Below are 26719 nucleotides of genomic sequence, written 5' to 3'. Positions count from 1 at the left end.
CTGTTTTTGCTGCTAATGAACTCCTTTTCCTTTCATTTTAATTGACTTGATTTTTAAGATTTGCTCCCTTGAACTTCTTCATCGCTCCTCTGAATTGCTTCATTTCTTTCCTTAAACAGAAATGAAATGTGAAGTGAGGGAGCCAACAGAAGACCAACTAAGTCAGGGCCTCAGACTCTAACCAGTTGCTTAATTAGGCGCAGAGTCTAGTCATGAATTAAACTTGTTCTTTAATTCCATGGCTTGTTGCTACTCTCATTGTGCAATAGCAGACATTTCCGAGATTGTTAATTTTCTCGTTTGTAACAGCACTGTTAATGTTTTGGGGACCTGAGTAAATCAGCATTTCTGAGCCCTTCACCTTTCTTCATTCCACGGTGCCCACTAGAGGACGTCGGGCCCTCAGGCCACCCTCATGAAGTCTGTTTCTGATTGTTTGGTCAGAGACATTCACACCAGTGGCCTGTCTGCCTGCTGGAGGTCATTATGTAGGCTCTGGTAGTGCTCATCCTGTTCCTCCTTGTCCAAAGGAGCGGTGGGTCCTGCTGATGGGTTAAGGATCTTCTACAAGGGGCCCTGTCCAGCTCTCCAAGAGGAACTGCCTGCCTGTCTCCTGGAATCTCCTCCATGCCCTTGAGACTTTGATGAATGACACAGAAAACCTTCTGGCCATGACAGGTATTGATGTGCCATCCTGGAGAAGTTGGACTACCTGTGCCAGCTCTATAGGGTCCAGGTGTGGCCTCACGCTACCTGTAGTGACACTGACCGTAGCCAAATGCAAAACGAGTGACAAAACAGATGAGGAGGGAACAATATCAGTGGCCTCCCTCCAGCTGTTAAACCCTTCATTTCTGTTTTGGGGGTCGTCTCATTGTTGCCCATCTAGTGCACCAAAGCAGCTGAAACTGATGAACAAGCCCCTCTGCTACTTCACTGACCAGATCGATAGTCCAGAAGGTTCATTGATTGCTATACTCGGATTAAAAAGTGTGCTTTTCATTTTTTTGAGTAGTATATAAAGTGGGCAGTGTGGTACAGTGATGTGTTAATGGTTCTCCAAAACAGAAGGTGGACAGTTCTACCCTCTGCCCCAAATCACTGCGCGACCCTTAACTTACCTGATTTAAAACTAAAAACTACAGATGTAGTAAATCTCTTTGGTATGATGTTCAGTATAGAACGTGCCAGTCTTTAATAGATTGTTTCATTAATATGAATAGAAAATGCCTGGTGTGAAGGTATACATACCAGCTGTCTGTAATGTGCTGTAAAGGCTCCATAATACGCAACACAAGCGGCAGCAAGAAAGACGTTGCCAATCACATTGGAGATTTCTTCTTCAAAGTTGGTGACACTTTCTTGCCAGCGGATCTGTTCGTCCCCTAAAGCTGAGGTCAACTTTCCTGCCCGACTGAGTTGAGCCTGGGTTAAAGCCATCTTTTTTGCTAAAATAAAACACATATATATGAACTGTCAACAAGACAAGAAATAGCATGTGTTAGACAAAAAAACTCTTTAAGAATAGTTTGGCAGACACCTTGAGGGCCTGAATAATGGTAGTACCACACTAGACCAAGGGGGTGGCAAGCTACACTAACACTCTCTTCTCAATCTTCTGCAGACCACCCACGGGAAATCCCACTAGGTACGGGCACCATTGATGATGTCACTCCTGGTGCCAAAGACGTCACTTCCTGTACTGACCTTTAAAGCCGCCATGTTCCCAGTATCAAATCAGTTCTGTTTTGGACATTGGACCAATCACAATTCAACAAAATTACCCAATTTTGCAGCCAAGGCATAATATACGGGTGGCTGCCCCAACACTTTGATGTTTCCTGAGTCTTTCTGTGACAACATTCAGTGCTGTAGAGTCGATACATGACTCCGACACCTCAGTTTATGGCACCACCAACTCTGACTTCTCAATTTATGATACCACCACCAACAACCCTGACTTCTCTAGGGTTCTACCAACTTCAACTTTTCAATTTATGGCATAATCAACTCTGACCCTGACTTCTCTATTTATGGTACTACCAACTCGGACTATGACTTTGCAATCTATGGTGCCACCAACTACGAATCCAGCTATTTAATTTAAGGTACCACCAAACTCCAACACTGAATTCTCAGTTTATGGCACCACCAACTCCGGTCTTCTCAATTTATGGTACCACCACCTGCAACTTTGACTTCTTTATGGTTCTACCAACTCCAACTTTTTAATTTATGGAACCATCAACTCTGATTATGACCTTGCAATCTATGGTGCCATAGACGCTGACTCTAACACCTCAGTTTATGGCACCACCAACTCAGACTTCTCAATTTATGGTACCACCACCTGCAACTCTGACTTCTTTATGGTTCTACCAACTCTGACTTTTCAATTTATGGCATCTCTAACCCTGACTTCTCTATTTATGGTACCACCGACTCCGACTATGACTTTGCAATCTATAGTGCCACTGACTCCGAATCGAACATCTCAATTTATGGAACCACCAACTCTGATTATGACTTATGATCTAGAGTGCCATCGACTCCAACTCCAATACCTCAGTTTATGGCACCACCATCTCTGACTTCTCAATTTATGGTACCGCCACCTGCAACTCTGACTTCTTTATGGTTCTACCAACTCTGACTTTTCAATTTATGGCATCTCTAAGCCTGACTTCTCTATTTATGGTACCACCGACTCCGACTATGACTTTGCAATCTATAGTGCCACTGACTCCGAATCGAACTTCTCAATTTATGGTACCACCAAACTCCAACAATTCTCAGTTTATGCCACAACCAACTCCGACTCAGACTTCTCCAGTAGGCAGCTATTGCAGTATGTTTTTTGGGTCATTACCCATTTGCACAATAAAGTGCCTTCCAATCAGTTTTGCAGCATTTGTCTGAATCTGAGCAGACAGTATAGCGCCTTGCTTGCACACTTCAGAATTCACCCTGCTACTTCTGTCAGCAGCCACATCATCAATAAACAGCAGCGGCCCACTTCTGTTCACAGCCATGCATGACCAGGCCATAACACGGCCACCACCATGTTTGATAGATGACGTGGTATGCTTCAGATCATGAGCTGCCCCTTTCCTTCTCCATACTTTTCTCTTCCCATCATTCTGCTACAAATGGCTTCATCTGTCCAAAGTTCCTTATTCTAGAACTTGACAGGCTTTTTAAGACGTTTTCTGGCACAATCTAATCTGGTCTTCCTGCTCTTCAGTGTTACCAGTGGTTTGAATCTCGAGGTAACCGAATCTCGAGGTAACCCCTCTGTATTTACATTCATGACAGCATCTCTTGACCCTCAACTTTGACAGTGACTATCTCAAGAGAGCTCTTGACCTGGCTAGATGTTTTGAGGGGTGGGGGTGGTGGGGCGGCTTTTTCTAAACCAAGGAAACAATTCTGTGATCATCCACTTTAGTTAAGTCTCCCATGGTCTCCCAGGCCTTTGGGTGTTGCAGAGCTCACCAGCGTATTTTCTTCATTTTAAGAATGCACCAAATGGTAGATTTGGGCACCGCTTGTCAGACGCATGGCCAATCACATTTGAGCCTCTGAAAATGGAGGGACTCTGGGAAAAAATGGCTGTAACTTCTGCAAGCTTAATGCAATACCTTTGTTCAACAACTGTGGCCACCAGAGGGCGCTCCAGCCACTCAAACCCCTACACAGACAGATGCCGACACAAGTTTGCCACACAACACACGTTGATTCACATGGGAAACACAATTTTTTTGCTTGCTCCCCACAACACAGCACAGTTCCCAAGCACCAAAGTACAATAGAACACAGTCCTTCCTTCCTTCCTTCCCTCCTCCTTCTTTCACCTCCATTCCCCCTCTGGCAAGCTTCATCCTCTTCCTCCCGACTCTGGCTCTCTGAATGGAGTGAGGCGGCTCCTTATATGTTACACCTGGGAGTGCTCCAGGTGGCTCATCAGCGTTACCTGGAATCACTCTCAGGTGTGCGGGAAGCTGGGCTGTGCAGCTCCCACTGGCAGCCCCAACGGAGACCAACAGGGCTCTCCCAAACTCCACCTCTCATGAAGCCCTGCGGAAATCCGTGGAGGCACAGAAACTCATGGCACCTGCCCTTTAGTGATCTGGGGGAAGCAGCGTCCTGTACACGTTGGCTCTCCCGGTCCTTAGAGTATGTCGGCCTCCAGGCAAGGGCCGCGGCCCTCCATCACACCCCATAAACTGAAGCTGAAACTCAATACTTCTGATTTGCTTGCTTCATTTCAAATCCATTTTGCCAGTATACAGAGACAAAAATACAAAATTTGCATCAATACTAATAATTCTTCACATTTATAAATCAATGTCCAAATACTTATGGACCTAACTGTAAGTGTTAAAAAAGTAATGAAAGACGTGTAACATACTTCAGATATTAAATGAGACAAAGTGATAGGAATTACCAAGGTTCTCTTTTTCTGCCACACTGCTCTCAAACTGACTCTGGAGCACTTTGATCTTATCCTCTACATCCTTCAGTCTCCCCTGCTTCTCAGCAAGGAGAGCTTTTGTGGCATCCAGCTCTGCCTGTTTATGAAAAAAAAATAATAATAAATTGTAATGATCAGTAAGTAACTCGATGCACTTTGTGTACACACGCGCAAGAGGACAACCAGAGAGAAAAAGAGGAGAAACGGACAGTAAGTCTGAAAGGCACTTTATAATAATTTGAATTCATCCTCCTCTGTGTGTAAGAGAAAGAAAAAATAACTACACCTCCACCTTCTGTACTATCTATAGATAGATAGATAGATAGATAGATAGATAGATAGATAGATAGATAGATAGATAGATAGATAGATAGATAGATAGATAGATAGATAGATAGATAGATAGATAGATAGATAGATAGATAGATAGATAGATAGATAGATAGATAGATAGATAGATAGATAGATAGATAGATAGATAGATAGATAGATAGATAGATAGATAGATATTTTTTTTTATTTTAAAAACAAACTTTATTAAATAAACACAGGAATAAATACAAAAAAACACAGTAAAACTCAAAATCTTAAGTCTTACAAAAACACGTACACACTTTCCTAATGATGAATATTCATTTTTAAACCATTACATATTCATATTGTTCTTGGAGTATATATTTATCTAATCCCCCCCATTGTTTCCACCCTCCAATCCCACTTATTCTCAATTTATCCACCCAATTTATAAAGGAATGAAACACCAAAGTCAAAGCACAAATTGCAAATTATCTTCATCACATACACAAAGCACATTATTCACACACCACATTTCCTTAAACTTTGCTAAATTATTTGTGGACTTATAAAAATTAAAATCCACTAATATCCTACTTTCACATACTTTTCTAAAAAAAAACAACAACATCTTCATTTCCACTCCCAGTAATCTTGTTTTACGGTCTTCCATATTGACAGTTTTGCTTGCCCGATAATAAAATTAATTAAGTTCATATTTTCTCTGGTGTGTTTAGTAATTTTAACCCCAAACACAAACACCGTGCCATTATACGGGACCCCCAGCCCTTCTACTATTCTTTCAATTTTACTAAAAAAGGTCTGGAGCCTCTCACAATACATAAAAGCATGAAAGACACTTTCCCTCAGACCACAAAAAGGGCAGCAATCCGAGACCCCCGGACATATAATCGATAAGAAGGAGTTCACCGCTAGTATCCCATGTACCAACCTCCACTGCAGGTCTCCCACCCTACTGGCCAATGGCGGCTTGTACAACGCACCTCCATGCAGGGTTCAGTCCTGAGGGGCTCCAAGCTTGTCTCTCCAAGGTGTGTCGTGTCTTCGTGTCCTCAGCTGCTCCAGGTTGTTCACCTTCACACAAATCCTGTACAGCTGTTTCCCCGGCACTGTAGGTAGAGATAACGCCTCTAGAGAACTTAAGGCTAAAACATTAGTCTCACCATCCCTCAGTTCAACAGCCGGAGACACAGTAAGTGTTGGAAAAGGCGTTTAGTCAGTTGGCTTCAGTTGTGATAAGAAAATTCCGTGCAGGAGTGTCATGGATTCCCTGTCCATTGATGATTGTACCTGCCACAGAAACTTCTCCATTAGCGGACTGAGTGCACTCCTGTCTCCACTGCTACCACTTGTGCACTTTTCCAAGTGTAATTTTCCCAGTCAATTATGTCCTTTATTGTGGTTATTCCATGTATTATGAAATGATTAATAAATTTTCAGAAATTCCTGTAGCAGTGCCAACAGCAGGATTGTAGAACAGTGGTTCATGAAGGACCCAAAATGTGGAGAGGTCATCACAGTCCTTTTTATCGCAGTAGTTGCCATGCTGCTAAAAGGCTTTTATAAAACTCTGGCACCTGTAAAGTCTTGATCTTATCTAAGTGGCACAGCAGTAAACTTTTCCCAAGTCCCATATGCCTGGCCTGTTTAAAGAAGAGTACGGCTAAGTTCATCCACTGGCTCTGCTCAACAGGATACAACAGTTTTTGAATGGTCTGAAGGCGGAAAGCAGCAATCCTGCTGGTAATGTCAATAAGTCCTTGTCCGCCTTCATCCAATGGTAAAATAGAACGCCCTTCTGTATCCAATGGGTACCAGTCCAAAAAAATCTATGACGCCTTCTGTATCTGCTGAACAAGCAAAGTGGAGGTTGCAAACAAATACATTTATGCCACAGGCTGGAGGTCACCAGGTTATTAATGACCAGCATCCGTCCTCTATAGGATAACTGAGGGAGTATCCACTTCCACTTGGCAAGCCGAGCTGTAACCTTGTCCAACAGACCCTCCCAGTTCTTTTGGATGTAGTGGTCATCTCCAAGATGGACTCCCAGGTACAGGAAGCCTCCAGTTGTCCACTGCAGACCTCCTTCCAGTCGAGGAGGACTACATCCTGTCCAGTTCCCCACCAGCACTGCACTACTTTTGTTCCAATTCACTTTAGCGAAGATGCTTTACTGTAATTCCTAGACCTTCTGTTAATTTGTCCAAATCCTTCTGGCTTGTGATGACTACAGCAAGATCATCTGCATAAGCAGTGACTTTCACAGGGTCCATGTTGCAGTTGGGGATGGAGAGACCAGTCAGCACCTTCCTCAGGTGCACCAGGAAAGGCTCCAGCGCCAGAGCATATAACATGCCGGACAAAGAGCAGCCCTGTCTGACTCCTCTTCTGACACTGAAAGGCGCGCACAAGCCACCATTGATCTTTATGATACCAGAAATGTCACTATAAAGTAAGCGAATATATTTAATAAAAGACCCCCCAAACCCAAACGCCTTCATGGCATTCCATAAAATGAGTGACTGACCCTGTCAAAAGCTTTTTCCTGGTCAAGAAAAATAAGACCAGTCCGAAAACCAAACAGTTCTGCAGCAGCCAAAATGTCCCGAATTAAAAAAATGTTATTAAAGATGGACCTGCCAGCCACGCAGTAATTCTGATCAGGATGCACCACTCTCCCTAAAACTTGGACCATCCTGTTGGCTAAGGCTTTAGAGAGAACTTTATAATCAGCGCATAAGAGAGACACAGGCCGCCAGTTCTTAATGAGACACAAGTCTCCCTTCTTCGCAGCAGCGTGATCACGGCTCTACGGCAGCTCTGTGGTAACAAGCCAGTCTTAAAACTCCACGGAACACTCCAATAAGTCCAGGCCGATGACATCCCAGAACTCTTTATAAAACTCCACTGGTATTCCATCGATTCCAGGGACCTTCCCTGTTTTCAGCTGTCCCAGGGCTGTGGTGAGTTCTGCAAAGGTCACCTCTCTATTTAGCTCTGCCACATCTGCATTGGGCAGCTGCGTAAGTCCTGCAAAAAGGCCTGTTGGTGTTCACTGCCACCATCACCATCTGCAGCAAACAGAAGTTCATAAAATTCGCGGACCACCTGCCTTATTTCACTGGGCTCTTGTGTCTCTCTGCCATCGGGTGTTCTTATGCAATGTAAGATTTTACTCTGCGAGTTTTTTCTCTAAACCAAAAAGTATTGAGTTGGTGCATCCATCTCAGTCAGTCGTTGAAAGCGGGCCCTCACTAAAGCCCCTGAGCTCTGGTCTCAAGCAGGTGGCCAACCCCAGTTTAGCAGAAGTCAGGCTCGCCTGAAGCTGCTCATTTGGACCCTTCTCTAGAAGCTGTTGAAATTCAGCTATTTTAATTTCTAAAGCTGCCATTTCTGACCGCAATACTTGGGTGACATTTCTGGTATACTCCTGACACAAGGCCCGGATGTGACTCTTCCCAACCTCCCACCACTGTTGTAAGCTGGTGAACTCCTTCTTCATAGCCTTCCAGCCTCCCCAGAAATGAACAAATAACTCTTTAAAGTTCTGATCTTTAAGGAGGAGTGTGTTAAAATGCCAGTATGGACTACGGGTCTGTAAGTGTTACAAATAAGTGTACAACACACCAAACTGTGATCAGAGAATCCAGTAGGCACAATAGAGCACACCTTAAATAAGCCTAACAGGTGCTTAAAACTATAAAAATGATCGAGTCTCGCCATTGAGATCGTATTTCCACTCGTCCGCCCCCAGGTGTATTGCCGACAGGCCCCATTTTGCCCTCCACACATCTTCCAGCCCAAAGTCCTTAATTATTTTACCTAAAGCTCGTGCTGAGCAAGGGTGCGGTTCCAGTCCATTATTTCTGTCCATTCTGGTATCAAGTGTACAATTAAAATCCCCTCCTAACACCACCACTTCTTCAGGGTCACACTTAGATAAAAGATCTCCTAACTTATTAAAGAAGTGGAGCCTCTCCTCACCCTCATTCGGTACACATTAATGAAAGTGACGACACTGCCATGAAATTTCACCGTACTTTTAGGAGTCTCCCTTTCACCAGCTCCTCAGTACTACAGACTTCTACTTGAAGTCCCCAAGAAATAAAACAGCCACTCCAGCACTAACATTTGTCCCATTACTAAAAAAATGCCCCTTCCAATCCTGCTCCACTCCCACTGATTGTGCTCATCAATGTGGGTTTCTTGTAGAAAGGTGACATTCAAGTCTTTTGTCTGATAAAATCAAACAATGCGACCCTCTTATCTGGACTTCTCCCACCGTTAATATTTAGGGTTCCTATGTGTACACTTGCCATGGTAACAGAATATATAGATAAACACACAATAAAACACAGGGACCACCACAAAGACTGTGGAGTGGATTTAACAGGGGGCTTAGCCATTAGGTGGTGTTTAGATTGGACTGTTTTCTCAGTTTACTTGTTAAATTCTTTAGCCTCACGAGCTCTTTAACATCAAACATTGCGGAGGCTGCTTTGTCTCGTCGCAACCCGCGGACAGACGATAGAAAGAGGTCAATGTCAGGGAAAAATTCGGCCACGTCCACCCCCTTTTTTCCGGCGGTATTCACCAAAAACTCTTTAACACTTTGAGCGCTGTAACCCCCCCTGGCTTTTAACTCTGGGGGCTCCGAGGCAGCAGACCCATCGGAGATATTACCGTCGTCATGCTCTTCCCCGACACTCCCGCATTTGAGACGTTATCGGCCGTCTCCGCGAAGACGGAAAATCCTCCTGACAAGGACCATAGGCGGGATCCTCTCCAACGACCCCCGAGCCCTGACTTAAAACAATTTTCTTTCGTGCCCGATCTTCTCTTTCTCCTTGCCTTTTCTGAGCAGGACGTTTAAATTCACTTTTTCCTCTGTCTCGTTGCTGCTCCCTCGTCCATATCAATGTCTCCCCACACACTTTCTGCTGCAGCGCTGTTTGATCTACCGTTTCACTACCGCCTTCATTCGGCTCATCTCTGGGAGGCACTTGATTCTCCTGCCCTTCAGCTCTAGTAGCATTTTTATTCTTATCACCTTGCGCCTCTGCGCCATCAGCCACAATTTCGTGATCTTCCACTTTCTGCCCCTCTATTTCTGTGTTTGTACGGCCAGTTTTCTTGCTCCCTTGCTGTCTCTCAGGACACTGTTTAATTAAATGAGCTTCACTCCCGCAGCCAAAACATTTCATTTCGTTAGAAGTGACGAAAATCACATAATCGAAACCGTCCACTCTAAACTTCATTGCCACATTTAATTCGTCATCCATTCTATTTAAAACCATAAAACTTGTCGTCTAAATGACAAGACATGTTTTAAATCTGGCGATTTACACCCTAAAGGAATGTGCCGAATTTTCGATACCAGACGCCCATGCCGCTCCAACTCTTTCGCTATAGTTTCATTTTTGAGAAAGGCGGCGCATTTGAAATTGTTACTCTACGGGACGGGACGGCTAAAGGGGAAACCTGTACAAAGGAGCCATTAATAACCACCCCCTTCTCAACTACTGTGGGAACTAAATCCACAGAGCTCAAAAAAACCACGATATTCCCGCTCATTCGTGAAGCTGACTTAATATTGTCACATCCGACCACTTCGCCTACCGCCAAAACCCCCGCCTCTAAAGGAACAAACTCCTCTGAAATAAGTTTAATCCCATGGCGGCGGCTCAGACGTTCAAGATTTGCAGCCATTGCGGCTGCCGTGGCCTAAGCCACTCAGTATAAAAACAAGTGTAGCTGTTTTCACCAAAGAAAAGATAGAAATAAGAAACTAGAAAATTAGAAGAAAAAAAGAATCACCACACTCACCTCAGCGTCCACCACCAGTTCCACTCGCTCACACTCGAGACAACCACCCAGCATGCACAGCGACAGCAAGAACAGGAAGGAGATAGATAGATAGATAGATAGATAGATAGATAGATAGATAGATAGATAGATAGGAAATACACTATATGATAGATAGATAGATAGATAGATAGATAGATAGATAGATAGATAGGAAATACACTATATATAGATAGATAGATAGATAGATAGATAGATAGATAGATAAATAGATAGATAGATAGATAGATAGAAATACACTATATAATAGATAGATAGATAGATAGATAGATAGATAGATAGATAGATAGATAGATAGATAGATAGATAGATAGGAAATACACTATATAATAGATAGATAGATAGATAGATAGATAGATAGATAGATAGATAGATAGATAGATAGATAGATAGATAAGGATTCTGAATGTGCAGAGAGTTGGAATATGATACATTTAATGTACTCAGTATGGAGATCTATTGCTGTATGCCTCTGCTGTCAGTTCAGGAGGAAGCCCCAGACTAAAAAGATGGCACAGAAGATGGTATGTGAGACTTTTAAAAAGTATTGTGTCATTATGATCGGGAATATGTGACACTTGAATATAAATGCACCACAAATACATTTGTATGTCGGCATTTTGCTTCACTACATTGAACCATTCATCAATCATCAAAGCGCACACATCGATCTCGTAGGATCCACAATGCGGCTTTCTGTCACATGTAGATAGTAAACAGAGACTCTGACATCACATTCCAACTTTTATCACACTGTGCCCCACTACTTTTTGCTGGTACTGCAACTCGCGGACGCATCGCGTTAATTTCTGAGAACCCGCACAAGGGATGCGTCAAATGAACGCTGGGAATGGGTGGCAGCCATGATGAGTGCGCATACATGTTCTGAGCGTGAAGTATAAACGAGCCCTAAGGCAGCAGCTCTACCCACTGAGCAATTCTGCCACCCCATTGCCAGTGTTATCATTTTCCTCAGGCATCTGTTAGTATTTGGGATTGCTCAAGACTGCACCCTACTGTCCATAATGGCTCACCTGTGCAGCTGCTGCCTTTTGTCTTTTGGGTTCCACCTCTTTTGCCACTCTTGAGTACAGATCCATCGCTCTTACCCACATGCACATGGATTTGCAAGCTTTAGATACTTTTTCTACTTTTTCCGGGATAAAATCTGGATTGTTGATGTATTTTTGAAGTTTCTGCAACACCTGTGCTTTTATATTGTTCTTGTCATACTCAACAAGCTTTTTCAGGAAATTGTTGTCACCCAAAACTTGCTTTGCAGTCGTCCAGTCAGGCCTGTGTGAACAAAGATTGAAAAAAAATAAAGCAAATGATGAATAAAAACTGAAACAGTCAAAAGTGAGCATCAGTAGGCTTCGTACCCTAGGGACCAAGTCACCTACAACGATTCTCTAACATTTCAGAACTCATTTACCACTCTGATGCTGATCTTTCTGATCATAGAATAGCAACTGACGAGAAGAATTCATAATTAATCGCAGAATTACGGTATTTGAAGGTTCCTTTTGAGTGCCTTTCTCTTGTGCAATTTGGCTCAAAAACTAATCAGCACATTGACATCTCATAACAGGCTTAAAGTTCAGGTTTGGTATTTTTCCGTCCAGCCGTTTTAGCCCTCAAACATCCAGAAGAAACTGTGACGCACAGCCATCATGGAGATATGTCGACGTTTTCGGTATCAGGGGACCCTAAATCGTCGCGATTCGTTGAAAACCGGAGATCGAAATTTTTGACAAATATAAAGCTTTCGTTCGTCCTCCATAGACGATAGGTTTTGGTGAGGGAGGGTGCAAAACAGAAAATAAGCAACGTCAAGTATCTATCTATCTATCTATCTATCATACAGTGCCTTTCATATCTATCTATCTATCTATCTATTATATAGTGCCTTTCATATCTATCTATCTATCTATCTATCTATTATATAGTGCCTTTCATATCTATCTATCTATCTATCTATCTATCTATCTATCTATCATACAGTGCCTTTCATATCTATCTATCTATCTATCTATTATACAGTGCCTTTCATATCTATCTATCTATCTATCTATTATATAGTGCCTTTCATATCTATCTATCTATCTATCTATCTATCTATCTATCTATCTATCTATCTATCTATCTCTTTGTTTATCATCATAACTAATTATAATCATAATATCGAAACACAATCATTTATCTCTATTTATTATCAAACTTTATATTAAAATGATATTTTTGCACTTTGGGAGGTTGAAAGCGGTTTTGGAATTTTTCCATGATTACATATGCATTGCCTCGATTACACGCAAAGTTAAAAGAGTTATAGTCACCTAAAACATAGAAGAAGTGTCAGGATTACATAATATTTTTTGCAATAAATTGCTCTAGGTCAAACTGCATTTAGCTACATTTAATTATGGTAATGATGGTGGAAATAAAAAAAATATAAAATTAAATGTATTACAAGAAACACGATGGGGACGTAGCAGCTTATTATTTGCATTACATCTTTATATTTACATGGCATGTTCAATGTTTACATGTTATTGTTAAACTGATGATGTATAAATTAAAATAAAATTAACAATAGTTATTGAAAGAATATGCGTTATAGTGAATATTTTTTAATATTGTGTACACATTTACTGTATATTTCCATTATAAAAAATTTTGGATGGTTGTTTAAATAAAGTACCACTTCCAGTTGTGCAATTCTTCTCAAATTTCAAATCTATTTATTTTTTGTCATTTTTAATATCCACACATAATTTGAATCCTATATCTTTATTTATAGCCATAGTTTAACTGAAAAAAATCAGAAATGTGTTCAGGTAAAGTACCAGTCCCAGTCACCAGGAGTGGCCCAATAGTGGATCGGATTCCTTACTTTTGATATAAAGCAGGTGTACAAAATCTCACTGACCGAGGACAAAGCGTTTTTGAGTTATCGTGTTTACACAAAGACACACAGACAGACACCATTCCCAAGACAGTATTTTCGGACTCAGGAATGTCTAAAATGTCAAGATTCATTAAATCTCGAGGTCGAATTTTTTCACGATTCCTATACTTATTCTACACTATTTATATGAGACAGTAAAAGAACCTTAGCGGTTCAACCAGCCATGTGGCGCAAATCCAAGAGTGTGATTCGGTTCACAGGATCGTCATTGTTGAGGACCCGAGTGGCTGGACCAGGTCAAGGGGACACCCACATAACACCATAGATGGTTATTTCCGGAGGTGGGAGTGGACCGCGTGTCTGCCTGGGGGGGTTGCCAACCAGGATTCCAAGCTGTTTCGTCGACACGCTGTACCAGTGTATGCCACCCAACCTGACCTGACCTTAGAGGTTGAAGAGCCTTTCATGGACTCTTTTACACCACAAAACCCCAGTGCACACAGACTCAAGGCTGCCATGGCTCAAAATCTACTAAATACTGACTTGAAGGGAAATTTTGGTTAATATTTGGAATTAAAGTAGACCACTTTGCAGAGATGTATTGGCACTTTGACATTAAAGAGTCTTTTCTGTTGACCAATGTTATTAAAGCAAAATTAAATTCCCTGGGATGACAAGATAATGTGAAAACATCCCAAGGGGCTGAATGCTTTTTTTGTAGGCACTGAATTTATTTATCTGTCTATCCGTCTGACACCTACTTGGCTCCCAGCAGAATGCAGATGGCTTCCATGACAGTCATGACCAAGTCCGGTGGCTTTGTGAACACTCTTATTTCTGAGATGTCCGCTTTGTCCAAGGAGTCCAGCGCCTTATTCGCAGCTTCCAGTGCTGGGAGAGCTTCATCCAAGTCTCGCTGGGCTTCTGCACTGATGGCTTCTGTTTCTTCTGCCTTGACCTTAGCTATCGCTTCATCTTCCTTCACAATTCTTCTAACCTGCATTGAAAAAAGAAATAAAAAGGTGTTTTTGGAGTATTTTGTTTCCTTTCAAAGTAAGTGTGAGTGCCATGGAGGACAGACAGGCTGGACGATAGGCATGAACTAATGCCAAGATAGAATGGTAGGCAGGACCTCATGCCAAGATGAAAGGGTAGGCAGGACCTCATGCCAAGATGGAAGGTGCCATGGGGATAGAGGAGCCGAAGCCGGAGGCCTGGAGCAGTGCCATTCCTCCCCTCATTACATTAGGAGGAAGTGGTTCTGTTGGAGGCATCCCAGCTTGGACACCCACAGGGGTTCATGGGAAATGGAGTTCTGGAAGGACAACCCCGTTGGGGACATTGGGTACCACAAGGGGGTGCTGTTGGCAAATGACTGCCCAGGTTTTTAAACAACCCAGAAGTATTCCCCACAATTCATGCCGGGTCTCCGGGAGCAGTTGTGGGTCCAGTATAAAAAGAGCCCACTGTGTTACCTCATGGGGATTAATACGATGTACCAAATACCATATAATGCCTCAGGGAGTCACGGTGACAGCAGGTGACACTCAAATGGAGGAGGAAGAATAAATTGAATTGTTTGTATAGTTATTGGCTATTCTTTGTTATATAAAATCCATTATTTGAACCTGCGACTCTGTTGGGTATTACTAGGTCTGTAGCGCCCCCTACTGGTTACCGCAGCTTAAATGTCTCTTTTTTCTGCTTACTAATCACTCCAAATGAGACACGATGGCTCTTTATTAAGACGATGAATAAACTTCTCTCAATGTCAGAGGCAATCAGGCCAATAATGACATTATAATCTCCTCCAGAAGAGCGCATGGAGGTCAAGCGACTTTGCGGAAGGTCACTAAAATGGAATTGGCAGGCAAGCCGGGACGGGAGCCAGGAATGTTCTGCTTTTAATCCACACCATTTAGGCATTACGCAAACAGCTGTTTTCGACAGAAAATATTTATAAACAGCAGAGCCTCATCTATTCGGTATCCTTTCCTCTGAGGTCCCCCCTCGCTATCAGTCTGGGCTTCACTGCTCAGACCTCATCCATATAAGGCTCAATGCAATGAGACAGACCGGCGCCCCTTTCGACACGCAGACTTAAACACGCGGCAGCAGCCAAGAGTGATGGACTTCAAATTAATCGGTTAAATATTGTCATGGTACCGTTACAGAAATGATTTGAAAGATAGCATAATTAGGGTAAAATAGCCAGGCAGGCACGCATCCATTCTTCTAAGTTTGATATTCAGTTTATAGGGAGCTGGTGGCTGTCTCAGCTTCTTTAGACACAAAGCAGGACGCCCCAAACATGAGTGGGGGTCTATCATGGGGTGAACGTGCAAACTCATGTTCACGTAGGGACACTTCAGAATCACCAATCGACCTAACCCTGCATATGGTAGGGGTGTGGGCAGAGAACTTTCATGGTCCATAAAGAGTGTGACCAGTGTCATGCAGGTATGCCACGTGTTACACACACTCGCATGGGAGACAGTTTATGGGCTCGAATAAATGTGTGAATCCTCCGGACCAGGGGATGGCATTGTCTTCTAACGCTCTCTCTTCTGTCACTCTGCAGACCATCTGAAGAACCTCCATCCTAGGACACATCACTTCCGGTCTCCATGAAGCCACCGACCAAAGAAGTCATTTCCACCTCTGGCTCCAAATGAGCCCTCCTCCTCCTCCTGCCTCTATAACGGCCATCTTAACTCCAGTTTCTCAGTTCTGTTTCGGACTCATGTCTGTGAAGACCTATTGTTGTCTGTTTTGCCTCAATTTGGTTTGAACACACAATGGACGGTCAGAAAATCAAGAGTACACCTTATGAGAAGGATTTAGGAGTCGTAGTGGACTCTACACTATCAACTTCCCAACAGTGTTTAGGAGCCATTAAGAAGGCTAACAGAATGTCAGGTTATATAGCGCCTTGATGTGTGGAGTACAAGTCACAGGAGGTTCTGCTCAACCTTTATAACGCACTGGTGAGGCCTCATCTGGAGTACTGGGTGCAGTTTTGGTCTCCAGGCTACAAAAAGGACATAACAGCACTAGAGAAGGTCCAGTGAAGAGCGACTAGGCTGATTATAGGACTACAGGGGATGAGTTATGAGGAAAGATTAAAAGAGCTGAGCCTTTACAGTTTAATTAAAAGAATATGAAGAGGTGACCTGATTGGAGTGTTTAAAATTATGAAGAGAATTAGTCCAGTGGATCAGGATGGTGACTTTAAAATTAGTTCATCAAGAACACGGGGACACAGTTGGAAACTCCATCCATCCATTATCCAAACAGCTATATCCTAACTACATGGTCACGGGGGTCTGCTGGAGCAAATCTCAGCCAACACAGGGCGCAAGGCAGTAGACAAACCCCGGGCAGGGCGCCAGCGCACACACACACACCCACACACCAAGCACACATTAGAGACAATTTAGACTCGCCCAATGCACCTAACCTGCACTTGTTAAGGATAAATTTCACACAAACATTAGGAAGTCGTTCTCTCACACAGAGAACCACAGACATGTGGAATAAGCGACCAAGAAGTGTGGTAGATAGTTGAACTTTTTTTTGGAAGAAATAAGTGGACAGGACTGGCAAGCTTTGTTGGGCTGAATGGCCTGTTCTCATCCAGATTGTTCTAATGTTACCCCAAACCTTTTTTTATGTTCTTCTGTTTTATTTTAAACTGTGTGGGAGGCCTCCACGCTGGAAAGACCGGTGGTGGGGGAGCATATCCAGAGCGATACCTCCCCAGGAGTGCTCGGTAGCAGCCCCCCTGGGTTCCAGCAGTGCCTCGGACTGCCACAGGGATCCATGGGAGTTAGGAGTGTGACACAGTCCTTTTGGGTTCTGTGGGCACCGCCAGGGGATGCTGTAGCTTCTGGGCAGCTCTTCACCCAGAGTGGAACATCAAGCACCTGGAGCACTTCAGGGTGCCTTATAAAAGAAGCCACTACTCCGGGAGCCAGAGTTGAGTTGGAGTAGACGAAGCTTGTCTGGAGGAGTGGAGAAGGAAAAAGAGAAAGAGAAAAAGAAAGAAGAAGTGTGCTGTGTCTGTGATATGCTTGTGGGAAACGAGGGAAGTCGTTTCCCATGAAGGAAAATAAAAAATAAAAACGTATGTACCTTGAACTTGTGTCCCACGCCTGTGTGTCAGGTTTGGGCACCGGCGGTGTGTCCCCTGGTGGTCCACAACTGGCAATCAGCTTCTTGGCTTGCTGAGGTAAGTGATACCACTCTGGGACAGAGAGGGCACTGTTGCCAACTGTGTCTTCTCTTTTTACCCACATTTCGTGTGAGGACACGTTCACCCTGCCCGAGGCGCCCAAGAGGAGGCTCTGGCCCTTGCCATAAAACTGGACGATACCCAGAAGGTGACATCTGGTTATGACCCCACCACCACAGAGGACAGAGCTCCAGTGGGGCAGAATCCTTTGCTCCAATTAAAGCACAGGTATGCAGCAACCTGAATGTTGAGCTACTGGTGGTGGTGGGCTTACTTCTTGTGCCTGGCCAGGAGGCCCACGTGGCAAAAAGGCATCAAAAGAGACAGGAGGTTCCATGCCTACACAAGCATCTATGGAAAAGGAGTTCATCTGAAGGGTGGATAAGCTGGCATCCAGGCAGGATTAGATGATGGAACACTACCAGGCTGGGATGCCAGCTTGAGGGAAGGATGGGGGGAGCTGAATTGATCAAGATACATGCTAACCTCATACTGCTAGGTACACCACAGGTACACCAATGGACACCCTGCAGAGCATACTGGGAGTTGTAGTGCCATAGAGCAGTCCTGTTAGAGACCCTGGATGCTACTTGTTTTAAATGTAATTTATAATTAAATTAACTAATCTAAGATGTCGGGTGTACCTAATAAACTTGCAGCTCAGAATATACTGTATACACACCTTATCGGCAGCTTCTTGGTCGGCTGTGAGCTTCTCCATCAAAGCATTCACATCCTCTGACTTCTTCTTCAGGTTGGGCTCCAGAGCGGACAGTTCGATCTTTAGTTTGTCTACTATTACGTTGGTTTCAAGTAGTTTCGTTAAACCATTCTTAACACGATCTCTTGCCTGCATTGACAAATGAAGAAAGAAATATGTTTACAATGCACTCTGACCTTACTTTTATGAAACACAGCACTTGCTTTGCTCAAATAGATAATTTATTTCTTCTTTATTAACAACATACATACTTACATACATACTGTACATACATACATAAATAAATAAATAAATAAAACAGGTAGGGTGAGTTGAGTCGAACACAACATCTCACCGTGACCAGCTGTTGTCGTTTCTCCCCCAGCATGGACAAGTACAGGTTGATGAGTTCTAAGTACGAGGTCGGGGTCGTGTAATATCGTCGCCGCAGCTCTGCGTAATACTGTTCGGCCATGTCGGTCACGCTCATGTGAATCTCTACACACATTTCTGATAACCGCTCCTTAATTTCATCACTGCCAAGATCAATATTCTTGAAGAAAGTTTTGGACACAGACAGAAGAGCTTCTCTTGGCCACTGCAAAAATGGGATATTACAGTAAATGCAAAATATTTACACTGATTTTCCAAAACATGTCAGTCTTTAAGAACAAAATATTTATATTTGAACTGATAACTACTTATAAGGGAATTAATTATTGAGAATGAAGTCTACATTTAATGTCATGTGTGCACTGAGTGTCTCTTAAGAACAATCAAAAAATATAATACTAACACACCTATCTATATACAAAATATACTTGCTAGCATTTGCATACTTTCTACTTGTTCAGACAGACAGACAGACATAGATAGATAGATAGAGTGAAAGGCACTATATAATAGATAGATAGATAGATAGATAGATAGATAGATAGACAGACAGATAGAGTGAAAGGCACTATATAATAGATAGATAGATAGATAGATAGATAGATAGATAGATAGATAGATAGATAGATAGATAGAGTGAAAGGCACTATATAATAGATAGATAGATAGATAGATAGATAGATAGATAGATAGATAGATAGATAGATAGATAGAGTGAAAGGCACTATATAATAGATAGATAGATAGATAGATAGATAGATAGATAGATAGATAGATAGATAGAGTAAAAGGCAGTATATAATAGATAGATAGATAGATAGATAGATAGATAGATAGATAGATAGATAGATAGATAGATAGTGTCACACATGTGCGAATACGAGGCAGCTGAAGGGCTCTTTTTCTAAGTCTCCTGCAGGCCTTTCCCGGGAAATCCCGCCAGCAGCTGGTACCTCAGCTCAGAGTATGTCACTTCCGGTCCTGGGCCTGAGGATGACATCACTTCCCCCAGGCGCCCTATAAAGCTTCTCTCCCCTCCTCTGGATTTCAGTTCCGTTTTGGACTCAATCTTGTAAACTACTTTGGTCTTACAATTCTTTACTTTTGCTGCCAGGAACATATTACAGTAATCCCTCGTTTATCGCCGGAGATAGGTTCCAAGGCTGGCCGCAATAACTGAATTTCTGCGAAGTAGGGACACCGTATTTATTTAATTATCTAACGTGTATTTGGATGTTTTTAAACCCTCCCTGTACTGTTTACAACCCACCCTTTACTCTATTAATAACAGGGACAACTGTTAAGCAATATGAAATTGGTAGATAAGTTTACAGTTACTGTATAGCGAAGTACACGTAGCTATATATGACGTGATGATGGTGTTAAATATGCTGTGCAGTAAAAATGATGACAATGAAGGTGATGATGACTTTTACTGCGCAGCCGATGACTGTATTTTACGTCTCTTCAGACGGCGGTGCCATTACCTGGGGCACCTCTTCCACGGTCTCCGAAGGTGTATCCGTAGTAGTAGTAGGAACTGGCTCTTTTTTGCGAGGCTGTAAAAACATTGTGATCGGCAGTTGCTGCTGCTGCTTCTTTTTCCGGTCGAAGAGCAGCTTGTAGGCGGTCATGACGTCGTCGACCTTGTTGCAAAATTGGACTACTACTATATTTAAAAACCCGCAAAGTCGTGAATCCGCAAAAAGTGAACCGCGAAGTAGCGAGGGATTACTGTATATGGTTGCTGCCCCAAACCTATCATGTGTGGAGTCTCGTTTTGTCACAATAGATAGATAGATAGATAGATAGATAGATAGATAGATAGATAGATAGATAGATAGATAGATAGATAGATAGATAGATAGATAGATAGGCACTATATAATAGATAGATAGATAGATAGATAGATAGATAGATAGATAGATAGATAGATAGATAGATAGATAGATAGATAGATAGATAGGCACTATATAATAGATAGATAGATAGATAGATAGATAGATAGATAGATAGATAGATATGCCTCTGTTATATGCCATTCGGTATAGGGTTTCTGAAAGCAATATTAATGTTTGTGATGCACCACCTGTTGAAATGACAAATGCAGTGCATATTTTCCTGTTATATTCTCTTTGGTGTGGTCTGTGATTCAGTCCCCCTGGCACTCCCCTATTGCTGATGTTTTCGGCAACCCATAGATCTACTTATTCAACAAAACAGTTTATTAATGTTTGATTAAAGATCCATTTGTGAAACCACACAAAACCATGAAATACAAAAAAGTAGTGTTCATAGTTCTAACCCAGCAGGGAGTTGTGACAATCATGGAATTCAATCAGACGCAAAAAGAACAAATTTTTGATTCTTGAGAGCAGACAAATTGACACAGAGGTAATGTAGATGTCACATGGGACAGTCAGTGATGACAAAAGAGTGAAAACACATAAAGGTTTGCCTTGTTACCCTTTATAGAGATATTCACTGTGCTACCTGTCTAAGACGGGTTGACATCTATGCAATCGATGTTGATCTCAGTGTTAAAGTCTTCAGTGCACCATATATTGTAATTCATGTAGTAATAAAATGCATTGTGTTTGTCAATTTCAACAGATGTTGTATTACAAACATTTGTAGTAATATACTGCAAATGTTTGTGATGAATGAAAAATACAATTCATATGTCTCAATTATATGCCATTTAGTATGGGGTTTGTAAAAGCAGTGCTAATGTTTGTGAAGCACCACCTGTTGGAATGACAAATGCAATACATATCACTGTTTTATGCCAATTTAATGTCAGATTCATAAAAGCAGTGTTAATCATTGTGATGCACCATCTGTTGGAATGACAAATGCAGTGCATATTTTCTTGTTATATTGTATTTGGTATGGAGTTTGTAAAAGCATTCTTAATGTTTGTGACACGCCATTTGTTGGAATGAAAGAGACATAGCAACCGAACAGACACTCAGATGTTTATTCTTTTGTTAAAGTGGATACCTGGGCAAAGCTGGGTACTTTGGTTCGTAATATAAATGTGACAATGAAAGAAAATAATACCAATTATAAAACAATAATATATATTTCATGTTACTGTAAAATTTGCCCAGAAATATAAATATGATGATGAAAAATATGCACAACATTATAAAATGTCACACGCTCACGTCAGGGTATCTCCTTCCAGGCATGTCAAAGGTATCGTATATACTTGCGTATAAGTCGGGTCTCGAAACCTGAAAAATCGATCATAAAATCAGACCCGTTCAAAAATACGACACTTATTTTTTTTTACGTCTTCTTGCCTCCTCCGATCTCACACCAGTTTCTCAGAAACCATCGAATTTTGTTACAGCAGTGCATTTGCCAATTTCTTTCGCCGCTTCAACGACATTTAATTTAAAAGCAGCTTCATATTTTCTTCTTATTGAACTCTCCATCGTAGATAAGGGATGCTCTTGCGATAAAGGTGTATGAGGGTGTGAGATACAAAAAACAGAAATCAGTGCAAATTTCGCTTCGGAATAGTTTGGGTATTACCGTGTGGTCACGTAGGTACAATACAGAAAAATAAAAAGGCCATGTGCTCCGTGTTTACTCTCTCAGGTGGGTGTTAGCATATCATAATCTGTTGGACCAACAGCGTGAGTTTGCCACATTCGACTTACACGACCGACATTATAAAATACCAGAAATGATACGGTAAAATCAAGCCCCGACTTATACGTGGGAGAACTTAAACGCGAGTATATACAGTATGTACTTCCACTCTGGGACATGAAGGGGGTACTGTTGCTATTAGTATCACCTCTTTTCTCATCCAAGATGCCCGATGAAGACAACTGACTCTATTCTTTATTCTTTAAAGAACTTTTGCTGAGAAAGTTCAATTTTTGCTCAGATATCTCAAACAGATTGCACGGTACACAGTTTTAAAATTTCCAAATTTTCCTATAAAAGTCATCCATCCGTGTAAGAAAGTGTTTCAGTCTGACCAAAGCTGACCTCAGGATGGAGCTCCACTACGCCAGACCTTCTCTGCTGAGCAGCAGCACTCATCTTGAGGCAAACCTCTGTCTGTTGTTTTTTGTTAGTTTTGTGCCATTGCGTGCCTGCTGCCTCTATGGAGAATGAATTAAATGGGGCGACCCAGCCGGCACCCTAAAAGTGTGTTTTAGGTTTACCCGTATCTTCCCATTACCACAACAGTAAATTGCATACATGACTTGGGATCAATTAAAGTCATTTTACTCTACTATATCCTCAAGATAACAAAAGAAAGGCTGTATCTTCGAACGTGTGAAGAATTTACTAAGGTAGAAAGACAGGAAATCAATGCTAGGAGAAAGAAAAGAAAGAAAGAAATGTAAATATTACTCACTTGAACAAACCAGTCAATGGTGCAGCAGTTCACCAGAGATGGAAACATTCGGCACCGGGCTCTGAAGGCTTCTCCCACTGGGCTCATGCACAGCACAATGTGTAACTTCTCCCGGACTTGGGAGATGAAAAATTGAAAAACCTTCAAAACAAACATCATAGAAATCACATGCATTTGGGATTAAAAAGGAAAATGTATTTTTTAAATTTGTTTAGCAGTCTTTTTACATGAGGGTGAGTCAAAAATGATAATGATTTATTTTAATCATCTTTCAGAATGGGGATGAGTGATGCCAGTGTGATATACGGCCGGCAGTTTATCCCGGCCAATACCCCCAAGCCGCCAGATGGAGTCCTCCCTGCCACATGGAGGTGGTGCGAATTCCCGCAGGGCATCCTGGTCAATGGAGTTCAACTTCACAGCCCTGCTGGATGCCATGGGGGCCACCAGGGGACGAAAGTTTTTATTATAGCCCGGAAGAACTCCCTAATCATGGGGACGGAAGGAAAGAAGTATTTCCGGGCAGAAGAAAAGAAGAAGATTTCATCTGACCCGGAAGTGCTATGAAATCATGTGGACTGAGGGGCAGAGGCACTTCCGGGTCAAGGAGTATAAAAGGACTGTGGGAAATCCCAGCAAGGAGCCGAGTTGGGAAGAAGGGTAACGGAGCTGCTGGGAGGAGAGGAGGATTTATTGTGATTGATTATTATTATTATTATTATTATTGTATTATTGAGTATAGTGCTTTGTGCACATTATTGAAATAATAAATTCATTATTGGGACTTTTTACCTGGTGTCTGAACGCGTTGTCTGAGGGTTCAGGGGTCAACAGCGCCCCCTATCTGTCACACCAGGTTTCCACCAGACGTGACACTTAAAACCGAGGCCAACTCTAGTTTCGTCAGACTGGAGAGTCTTCCTTCTTATGGTCAAAGAGTTCTTTAGGATCCACTGGGTTGAACCTCCGCTGCTGTGATATTTGTGCTCGATTTTTCAAAGGGGGACCCCTCCACCGACTTCTGATGTTCATGATCAATTCACCAAGGGACTCTAAGTGCCACCCTCCTTGCTTGGCGGGTTATGAAATCACTACCATGGAAAGAAATGGGTTGCACCACCAGACACACTGCTTTAGAACAATCTAGACGAGAAGACGCCTTTCAGCCCAACAAAGCTTGCCAGTCCTGTCCACTTAATTCTTCCAAAAAAACATCAAGTCGAGTTTTGAAAGTCCCTAAAGTCTTACTTTCTGCCACACTACTTGATCTCTTATTCCAAGGGTCTGTTGTTCTCTGTGTGAAGAAAGACGTCCTAATGTTTGTGTGAAATTTCCCCTCCACAAGTTTCCAACTGTGTTCCCGTGTTCTTGATGAACTCATTTTAAAGTCACCATCTCGATCCACTGGACTAATTCACTTCATCATTTTAAACACTCCAGTCAGGTCTCCTCTTAGTCTCCTTTAAAGGCTCAGCTCTTTTAATCTTTCCTCATAACTCATCCCCTGTAGCCCTTCAATCAGCCTAGTCGCTCTTCCCTGGACCTTCTCTAGTGCTGTTATGTCCTTTTCATAGCCTGGAGACCAAAACTGCACCCAGTACTCCAGATGAGGCCTCACCAGTGTGTTATAATGCTAGAGCAGAACTTCCTGTGACTTATACTGCACACATCAAGGCGCTATATAACCTGACATTCTGTTAGCCTTTTTAATGGCTTCTGAACACAGTCTGGCAGTGGATAGCTTAGAGTCCACTATGACTCCTAAATCCTTCTCATAAGGTGGACTCTCAATTCTCTGACCGCCCATTGTGTATTCAAACCTCACATTTTTACTTCCTATGTATAATTCTTTACATTTTATCTAACCTCCTGTGACTTGTACTCCACACATCAAGGCGCTATATAACCTGACATTCTGTTAGCCTTCTTAATGGCTTCTGAACACTGACTGGCAGTTGATAGTGATGTGTCCACTGTGACTCCTAAGTCCTTCTTGATGAACTCATTTTAAGATCATCGTCTCGATCCACTGAACTAATTCCCTTTATAATTTTAAACACTTCACTCAGGTCTCTGCTTCATCTCCTGTAAAGGCTCAGCTGGAATCCAGGGGTGCTGCTACCGAGCACTCCTGGGGAGGTATCGCTCTGGATATGCTCCCCCACCACCGGTCCTTCCAGCGTGGAGGCATCCCACACAGTTTAAAATAAAACAGAAGAACATAAAAAAAAGGTTTGGGGTAACATTAGAACAATCTAGATGAGAACAGGCCATTCAGCCCAACAAAGTTCGCCAGTCCTGTCCACTTATTTCTTCCAAAAAAAGCTCAACACTAGTAGTACCACACTACTTGGTCGCTTATTCCATGTGTCTGTGGTTCTCTGTGTGAAAAAACAACATCCTACTCTTTGTGTGAAATTTATCCTTAACAAGTGCAGGTTAGGTGCATTGGTGATTCTAAACTGTCCCTAGTGTGTGCTTGGTGTGTGGGTGTGTGTGCGCTGGCACCCTGCCCGGGGTTTGTCTCCTGCCTTGTGCCCTGTGTTGGCTGGGATTGGCTCGAGCAGACCCCCGTGACCATGTAGTTAGGATTAGTAGTTAGTTATAGCGGGCTGGATAATGGATGGATGAAGTTTCCAACTGTGTCCCCGTGTTCTTGGTGAACGCATTTTAAAGTCCCAGTCTCGATCCACTGGACTAATTCCCTTCATAACTTTAAACACTTCAGTCAGGTCTCCTCTTTATCTCCTCTTGGTCTTCTTAAGGCTCAGCTCTTTGAATCTTTCCTCATAACTCATCCCTGTAGCCCCTCAATCAGCCTAGTCGCTCTTCTCTGGACCTTCTCTAGTGCTGTTATGTCCTTTTTGTAGCCTGGAGACCAAAACTGCACCCAGTACTCCAGATGAGGCCTCACCAGTGTGTTATAAAGCTTGAGCAGAACCTCCTGTGACTTGTACTCCACACATCAAGGCGCTATATAACCTGACATTCTGTTAGCCTATTTAATGGCTTCTGAACACTGACTGGCAGTTGATATTGATGTGTCCACTGTGTCTCCTAAGTCCTTCTTGATGAATTAATTTTAAAGACACAGTTCTGATCCACTGGACTAATTCCCTTCATCATTTTGAACACTTCAGTCAGGTCTCCTCTTAATCTCCTTAAGGCTCAGCTCTTTTAATCTTTCCTTCATAACTCATCCCCTGTAGCCCCTGAATCAGCCGAGTTGCTCTTCTCTGGACCTTTTCCAGTGCTGTTATGTCCTTTTTGTAGCCTGGAGACCAAAACTGCACCCAGGACTCCAGATGTGGCCTCACCAGTGTGTTGTAAAGCTTGAGAAGACCCACCATGGTCTTGTACTCCACACATCAGGGCGCTATATAACCTGACATTCTGTTAGCCTTCTTAACATCTTCTTTTCTTTAAATTACACAAGAAAGGAG

General features: G+C 42.5%; 1 protein-coding gene across 1 annotated transcript in view; it reads right to left on the bottom strand.

Annotated features, from left to right (window-relative positions):
• Positions 1–26719, bottom strand: part of dnah6 (dynein, axonemal, heavy chain 6) — a 433707-nt gene that overhangs the window by 163850 nt on the left and 243138 nt on the right. Inside the window, exons 48-54 of the mRNA XM_039758084.1 lie at positions 23277–23417; positions 18855–19097; positions 18482–18649; positions 14327–14562; positions 11692–11953; positions 4448–4571; positions 1252–1448 (exon numbers count right to left, since the gene is read on the bottom strand). Of these exons, the coding sequence (XP_039614018.1) occupies positions 1252–1448; positions 4448–4571; positions 11692–11953; positions 14327–14562; positions 18482–18649; positions 18855–19097; positions 23277–23417 (1371 nt within the window). The remainder of the gene's footprint in view (positions 1–1251; positions 1449–4447; positions 4572–11691; positions 11954–14326; positions 14563–18481; positions 18650–18854; positions 19098–23276; positions 23418–26719) is intronic.

This window comes from Polypterus senegalus, chromosome 7, assembly GCF_016835505.1.
Source record: "Polypterus senegalus isolate Bchr_013 chromosome 7, ASM1683550v1, whole genome shotgun sequence".
Taxonomy (NCBI): domain Eukaryota; kingdom Metazoa; phylum Chordata; class Cladistia; order Polypteriformes; family Polypteridae; genus Polypterus; species Polypterus senegalus.
This window is presented reverse-complemented; position numbering and strand designations above follow the sequence as displayed.